The 8,489-nt window shown below is 42.3% G+C and overlaps 1 protein-coding gene and 1 long non-coding RNA gene across 2 annotated transcripts; one reads left to right on the top strand and one right to left on the bottom strand.

Annotated features, from left to right (window-relative positions):
• Positions 1-1,268: 1,268 nt before the first annotated feature.
• LOC121403973 lies at positions 1,269-7,694 on the bottom strand. The gene is made up of 3 exons (XR_005967615.1): positions 7,630-7,694; positions 7,385-7,523; positions 1,269-1,551 (listed from the first exon to the last, which is right to left on the bottom strand). It is a non-coding gene; the product is annotated as an uncharacterized LOC121403973 (long non-coding RNA).
• LOC111076519 (cytochrome P450 6a22) lies at positions 4,112-5,897 on the top strand. Its single transcript, XM_041592490.1, has 2 exons — positions 4,112-5,159; positions 5,290-5,897. Exons 1-2 carry the CDS (start codon positions 4,118-4,120, stop codon positions 5,736-5,738), a joined length of 1,491 nt encoding a protein of 496 aa, XP_041448424.1. The 5' UTR covers positions 4,112-4,117; the 3' UTR covers positions 5,739-5,897.
• Positions 7,695-8,489: the final 795 nt, after the last annotated feature.

Raw genomic sequence — 8,489 nt, forward strand, 5'->3', positions numbered from 1 at the left:
AAAGAGTTAGTTCCAGCAGTGTCCGTCACAAATCATGGGGGAGCCACTGAGGAACCAACAATTTTTTGCACAGTGGCGCTCCCACGAGCACCGACGTCCAATGCTGGAACTAACTTTTGAAATTGCTAGGCTCAAATGGCCGAAAACCAGACAATTTTCAGACCGAGTACCAGGCGAACAGCAATCAGCAGAAGGTAGCTAGTTTTTCAATTTTACATCAGGTCAAAAGCTAGCCGATACGCAACTGGCTGCAATTTATAGCGTTTTTTAGAATGCGTATAACTCTGCCATTTCCCGTCCGATCTGGGCGTGCCACGCCTTCTCGTGATCGGGAAAAAGTTCCTTATCGTTTGACACAAAGGACAATAAGGATATTGCTTTGGAACCGCTAAAAATCCTTTATTGCTTCGCCATTTTTAGTTTGATCAGGGCGGGCCATGCCTCCACCTGATCATGAAAAAACTATAGCCGATGGACAGAATGGATCCTACCGATTCTGCAAAGGTAAGTCCTGCCCCGATCCGACCTCAATTGGCCGAGAAATAGCGTCTCAAAGTTTTGGCTGCCAAATATTTAAAATACTGGTTTTTTTAAATCACGCTATATCTCGGCCAAATAGGGGCCGATCTGGGCGTGGCATATCTTTTTGTAATCACGACAGCCCATTTTATCGATTGGCATCAAAAAAAAGGATATTCGGCAAATACTGGTTTTCGCGAAAATGATGATGGTTACATCATGATTTTTGCGAAAACCAGTATTCCTCGGATGTTCTTTTTTTGGATTGGGATCGATGGTCTAGATCCTCAGGATCCTGAAAAAGTAGGTCCTTCAAGGATGTGCCCCTATTTGGCCGAGATATAGCGTCAAAAAGAAAAAACCAGTATTTTTGTTTTGACGCTATATCTCGGCTATTAGTCGACCGATTTGGTCGGTCCACACCTTTTCGTGATCAGGATAATCCCCCCGATCGTTTCCAATCATTTTGGCATCAAGGACATTAAGGACTAACGATTAAATTTCTATAACTCCGCCATTTCTCGTCCGATTTAGGCTTGATGCATATTCTCGTAAGCGGAAGGCTCTTCTCAATTATTTGAAACCTTCAAGGACGTGAGGGTTGCAAGGATACGCCTTTTACATGCAATTTTGTAATATAATGTCATAATAAACCTGCCTGAAAGTATGCCATACTTTTTTTAATAGACCAAACCCCAAAAGTATGCCGTGGTTTTTTTTATTAAATATGACTTTATTTAATACCGTTTAATGTAATTTCGAGAATTTCTCGACCCATCAGGACGTGTCCGGACAAAAAGGACAATAACATTATATAAGTTAAAAAGAGAACATTTAAAGTTTAATTTTTATATATTAAGCCATATTAGCCGCATTGCGCATTCTGCTATAGCACCTCTAATATCCCCGAACGAGTTCCATCTTTCTCCTTTGGTCTGTTTCTTCTCTGTGGATGGATTTGCTTTGCCTTGTCGACTGCTGCTAACGGCCAGAAACGCATCCCGTGTGTATTTTCGATGCCCATGGGAATGCCTGTAAGCAAATAAAAAAATATGAGAAAAATATATGAAGGTTTAGCCCACTCACCAGCCCGATCTTGCAGATGTCTGCTCACGCAGTCTTGGATTTTTGCATATATTCTATAATCATTATTTCCCTCACCCATACATATATTCTATAAGCCTTATTTTCCTCACACCTTATTAAGGAATTTACAACTTTATATTACTGGATTTCGTTTTTCTGATTTTTGGAAATTCTTTTGGTTTTACAGCAGCCAGGCCCGAAGCGAATATTTACTGAACCGCAAAATGTACACCAACCTTCTGCCCTCGTCCCGTACTACCCACTGCAATTGTTTGCTTTTTGCCAGCGCCCCACATGGCAACAATTTCATATTTTTCATTTTCATTAAAAAAAATTTGAGCACAACAAAAAACTCCCGCGACTTTATAATTTAATTTAAAAAGCGCAGAGCAGCAGAGAGTCCAAAAGAGAAGAGCCGTGCCAGGGCGGAACACAAAAAATAATTATTAAAATAAATTAAATGTCTGCCGCTGCCCTCATAAACTTCACCGAGTGGGCAATTAAAGGAGCCGCGGAGTGAACCGAGTGCTGGAACGCGGTTAGTTCTTTTTCCCCCTCTGCTCCGAAAGTTGAAGAGTTAAGCGGGAAAAAAGAGAGAAATAGTATGTAACACAAAAAATAGAGTCCAAATTGCTGGCATGGCATTTTGACTCGAATTTCACACAACGGCATGGTAAATGGCAAAAAATTGGCATGTGAAACGATTGCAGGAGAGTCCTGCCCCAACAGCTGCACTCTCTGCCACACTACTCCCATTCCCACTCCCACTCTCTCTCTCTCTCTGTCTCTACCACGCCCCCACAAAAGGAGCAGTTAATAAAGCCCGCAGACCATGTGCTGCATGTCCAACAAAAAGAAATATAACGAAGACACATAAGAGGCAACAAAAGGAACCATTTTCTAGGGGCAAACCGAGCGAAACCGCTAAAAGAAAAGCGCTGACCAAAAATAAAATGATTGAAAATGAGTAGGGGGGAACATAAAACCATGCGAATTAAAAAATAATTGAAGTACAAATTTGATTTAAAAATTGAACAGTGAAAAATTAGCAATCTGTTGGGTTTTGTTTCCAGGAATTTTAAAAGATTTCTAAACCCTTGAAACTGAACTTGAAATACTAAACAGCTTGTGAACCGACAGCTGTTATGCTTAAAGGGCATTTTAAAAGTGCTTTTGGGCTGCAGTTCTCGCTCGCCGCATTCGGAGGATATTATATTTAACGCCCATGGAATATTTAAAAATGTTCAATATTTTATTGGGGCTGACAAATTTGTTATTATTTTATTAATATATATTTGATAATGTGAATATGCCCTGTAATCAAATATGCCCGCAGCCATTCGTCAATTTTATTGTGGCTAATGGTGTAGGTATATTTTTTTCAGAATGGTGACATTGATCGGTTTAATAATGGGGAAACCTCAATAAGTTTTTCCACATTAATATTTGACATGAATATTAAATGGTGGCAGGATGGCAATGCAAATTGCTTTAGCACGTTGAAACCAGCTTTGGCCTGGCTTCCTTTAAAAGCGAAATCCTCCCACCCAACCAGCTATATTTTTTGTGTTTTCCCTTTAGCGTACTGCCAGGAATTCATACCGCCTTTGTATCTGAAGCCTTTGCTCCTCCTTGCTTTGATATCCTATGCTTTTTGTTCATCCCAGTTTCGTATGCAGTGCGTTTCATATTTTTTTTCTTTTTTCTTCCATCTCTCCTCCATTTTCCGTTGCTTTCTTTGCCACTGAACACTTTTTGTGTGTCTGGAGCCATTCTGGCGTCATAATTATGTCTACCAGCTACCAAAACCAAGGCAATCATTGGCTAATCATATAATGAATAATTTATTTAATATGAAAACGATATGTATGACTGGTATCCCTGATCCTTGGTTCTTGCTAAAGACTCTGTCAAAGCGAAGACATTTCTCCAAGCATAGGGGGCACATAACGAAAAATAAGTAGAGCAAACATAAGCCGCAGATTTAAACTTCGCGCCTACTTTCTATTTGGAATACTTCCGTTTCCGCTTAGCACGGACTTGAACCACGCAAAACTTTACAACTGGCGGCAACTAGAGAAAACTTTGTACACTGCAGTGCACTGGCGCCCCCAGCCGGATATATGCGAAAGTAGCAAATTTTACATTCTACATTGCTGAAACAATTCCTGTAAAAATGCATGTAGCAGAATTTATTAACTAATTTATGTTCGACTCTTTTTGGTTTAAAATTGTTTAAAAATTATTGGAATAAAATTAAGCATTTAAAATTGGCCAATTCTTTAGAAAATATATTAGTTTATGTAGTAAAATTATTTGTTGTATTAAAAGCTTATTCAGGGTGTTATTACGCGGGCAGCGATGGCATCGTTAGCGAGTCGAAAAGCAACTTTAATGGTGAGTACTCTATAGTATTCTCTTTCTATTTCACTATCTGGAAATCTGGAGAATCTTACTGTTTATAAGATAGACCCCATGACAGATTTCGACTCAGTCTTATCTGAATTTTCACATGGGATTCGTGCTGATATTGTTAACATCGCTGCTCAGTGGAGTGCTGGGATACTTGCGATGCAAATACAACTACTGGCAGATAAATGGGGTGAAACAACTGCGGGCCCACTTCCTCTTCGGACACTTGTTCAAGATGAAGTCGGTGCACCTGTCGGAGCTCCTGCAGGAGACCTACGATGCCTTTAAGGGTGGCGCTTTGCTGGCAGGCACCTACATATATCTACGACCCATAGCCGTCATCTTGGACTTGGATCTAGCAAAAAGGATACTGATCGAGGACTTTGACAAGTTTGTGGACCGCCGAAACTTTCACAAGGAACCCTTGACGAACAACCTCTTCAATGCTCGGGGCGAGGAATGGTCTAAGCTGAGCAAAAAGCTGGCGCCAATATTCGGGAACGGAAATTTAAAATGTATGTTCGAAACAATCACAAAGGCTTCCCGCCAGCTAGAGGAGAGCTTTCGGGAGTTGATTGGCCCGCAGGGAAGTGTTCTCGATGTGCACGCGCTGTTGGATCGCTTCAGCATGGATGCCTCTGCCAGCTGTGCCTTTGGCGTTGATATCAACAATCTCAAGGATCCGCAGGTGGAATTGCGAGTGCATGGACGTCAGATCTTTCGCCACAGCGATGGCAATATTCGCTGGCGCATTTTCAAATTAAATTTTTGCAGCCTCTGGGCAAAACTAAAGCTGCCCATTCGGTTCTTTGCCAAAAACGTCACGGATTACTTTACACGCATCGTCAGGGAGCGGCTGGAATCACGGGAACTTGAGCATGTCAGGAGCAACGACTACATGGAGCTATTAATGGAGCGATCGAAAGACCTGACTCTGGGAGAGCTAACAGCGCAGGCCTTTGACTTCTTTGTGTCTGGCTATGAGACCAGCTCGAGCAGCCTGTCTTGTGCGCTCTTCGAGCTTGCCAAAAATCCATCGGTGCAGCAGAAGCTGAGACACGAGATTACAGTGGCTCTACGCAAACACGGACAGCTGACGTATGAGGCCATGCTGGAGATGCGCTACTTGGACCAGACGATCACGGGTAGGTTTCGGTTGTATTAAATCACAGATAAGATGAAGATAGCACGGAGATGGATCCATTATCTTATCTTGTCTGATAACAAATGAGAGGGCGAGTGTTTAATGATACATTTATTCTTTCTCTGTCGCTGAAACTCTACGCAAATACCCCGCCTTGGCCTCCCTCACACGCATCACCGCCGCGGACTATACGGTTCTTCCCACCGCCCCTGGTGACATTCCATTGGTGCTGGACAAGTGCACCATTGTGCATATACCTGTCCGTGCCATACACTACGATGCGGAGATCTATCCCCAACCAAAGATATTCCGACCGGAACGCTTTGATGCCGCCGCATTCCATCAGCGCCATTGCATGGCATTTCTTGGCTTTGGCGATGGGCCACGCCATTGCATTGGTCGGCATTTCGGCCGCATGCAGATTAAAATAGGCCTCGTCACGTTGCTAGCCAAATATCAGTTTAGTGCGGTGCCCGGCTGCCCCGACGAGCTGCCGATAAGCAAAGGGAATACGATACTCAGACCCAGCCAAGGAGGGGTTCCACTGAAATTGAATCGAGTGTCAGTGTCGGAATAAACAATAGCACCTGCACAACATTCGATTGCATTGCGAGGGGAATCTCAGCTTGAGAAAAAAAAACAAGGGTTTAATCAGAAAATTGTCGCGACAAATCTAAACAAGAGTTGCGTTGAATAAACAAACTGGCAGGCCAGCAAGCGAATTTGGAATGGGGTTTCATTAGGGTCTGGTCTGGTCTGGGGTGGAGCATCTGATGACATCTGGTGTCGTCTGTTGGGGGGCGCCTGTTGGCGTCTGATGGCACCTGTCAGCAGAAAATTGAATTTAATTCCCTCGTTTGGCGGTCGATTGAAAGCCAAACCGAAATTTATAGTTGCCGCAAAGCTGCTGCCTACGAGCCGCCGCCGCTGCCGCCGCAGCTTCATCTTCCCCGCCCTGCCCGCTGCCGCTGTAGGCAACGCCTCAGCTATCACAGAAGCCAGAATCCCGACACCATGAGGCATTAAATCAACACAAATGACTCACACACACACTCACAGAGCACAGAGCACAGAGCATGCAGTGATAAACATAGATACGGAGACACACACACACACACACACAGATGCAAAAGAGGGGATGGGGTGGGTGGCTGAAAGGAAGGTGAAAGGAAGGTAGACTTGGGCAGCCATGTGAGCTGACCAGAAACCATTGCGGTTCATTTTGATGCACTGCTCCGTTAGGCCAACACTCTCTCTCCCTCTCTCACTCTCTCACCAGCATCCCACATGTCCTTCTGCTCAACGGTGGCACACACACACACACGTACACACACCGTTGAAGTTTAAGGGGATGTGTGGGGGGATGTGCCTGTGCTCGCATAAATCCAAACATTTACAATATTTTGCTAATTAGCAAAATATGTGTGAATAATGCATATGACAAAGAGAGTGGGCGGCAGAGGCAGCGACGCACAAGTGGAGCAGTGGGGGAGTACTTAGGTTGATGCATCCTGTAGGTGTCATATTAAATTTATGATTCGTAGACCTGCCCACAGATATGGAGAGGCAGCGGCCAACATAGAGAAACAGAGCGACAGACGATGTAGAGACAGAGGTGCAGATAGAGAGGGGCAGAGACACAGAGAGGCACTGAGATACAGAGGGACACTGAGCTAAATAGGTGCAGTATCAGAGAGACCCAAAACTACAGAGGTGCAGAGATATAGAGAGATACTGAGCTACAGAAGGGCAGAGAGAGGCACTGTGTGATACAGCAGATACCCAGAGACAGTGACAAGTGGCAGGAAGGCAGAACAATCTCAACGATTTGGCCAATGATTAGTTCTGGGGGGCCAGCAAAAGTTTCAACTATCGGCAGACTGGGAATGGGTTCCATTATTAATCAATGGATGAGTGAAGCGGAAGCCTGCTGACAGATTAATATATCACAAACATCGACATCAGAACTTTAGAGGTGAATGTTCTGATTTGAATTCAAATGAAGTTAGGATCGATTAGGCTTTAAAATATCGGCAAATAAATTCAGTAAATTGACTTTAATTGTGAAAAATTATCATTTGGTTTGTCTTTAATATTAAAAGATATTTATGTGATTTTTCGCTTACGATTATGTTTGCTTAAAGAAGACAAAATTTGTGGCAAAAATTCTAATAGGGATTCACTGGCATCTTTGATACAAATAAATTGTTATAAACTACTCACCCCAAAGGCGCAACAAGATCCAAGGACACACTTTTAAAAACCAATCTAAATAATATTTGATCACAAATCGATCTACTCAAAACGTGGAAACTTTCTTGCAAGACTTTTATGCGGAAATCCCCTTCTATGCCACTTGGATCTGTTTAGAAATAAAATGGAAAACCCGAATAAAAGTCTCACAAAAATGAAATGCATTCCTTTTTTTGTTAGCTGTTTTGCTTTACAACACTTTATATATCACCAACACCAAAAAAGGCCCAAGGACACTACGACAAAAGGACATCACTAAAAGTCAACATTCAGAGAACAGAAAAAAAAATTCCAAACTTGAACTGAACACTTAAGGACGCGAAACATAAATGATCGATGGAGCTGCCAATATATCAGTCGAAAAGTTTGATCGAAGTTTGATTTACGGGGTTCCAGTGGGAGAGTGCAAGCTTTGAAGAGAGAACGAGAGAGAAGAGCGAAAGAGAGACTAAATGGCTAGAAAAATCTGACAGAAAGCTGAACTCGATCGCGAGCTTTATTTGCCTTTGATGATTCGATGATAACGGAGAACAAATTTAAAATGGGAGAGAAAATTACAAAAAAAGAAAAGCTTTAGACGTATCTTTCATTCGGATAGAGAATTTTATTATGCTGCTATTCTTTCATTTAGCTCGCTCTTTTCTTCAGCTTTCAATTTAATGAGAGAAATTATTATGAAGCATTAATTTGTTTTGTAATTTTTCTTAGGGCTCGCATTAGTTGAGAATCAGAAAACTGGAAATTACTCTTCTTCCATGGCTATTTGTATGTTTTATTCTATGCTATTTCTATTCAATTCTTTCACCTCTTTGTGCATAGCATTTAGTAGATCGCCTCATTGTGTTAATATCTCCATTTAATGGTGTTACAACTAGCATCGATTTCCCCATAATCATATACTTTTATAGACTTTTAATTGGCAATTTCCTCGGTTGGCTGGCAGCACAACCTTGAGGTTTTTGCGTCAATAACTCATCCTAACTTTTGTCTATTAAACGGGGAGTCGTAAAAGCGAGAATTTAGTCATAATTTATGGCAGTTAAGCAGCTAGCAAACAGGAATCCTGCAGATAGTC

This window comes from Drosophila obscura, unplaced genomic scaffold (assembly GCF_018151105.1).
Source record: "Drosophila obscura isolate BZ-5 IFL unplaced genomic scaffold, ASM1815110v1 contig_179, whole genome shotgun sequence".
Taxonomy (NCBI): Eukaryota; Metazoa; Arthropoda; class Insecta; order Diptera; family Drosophilidae; genus Drosophila; species Drosophila obscura.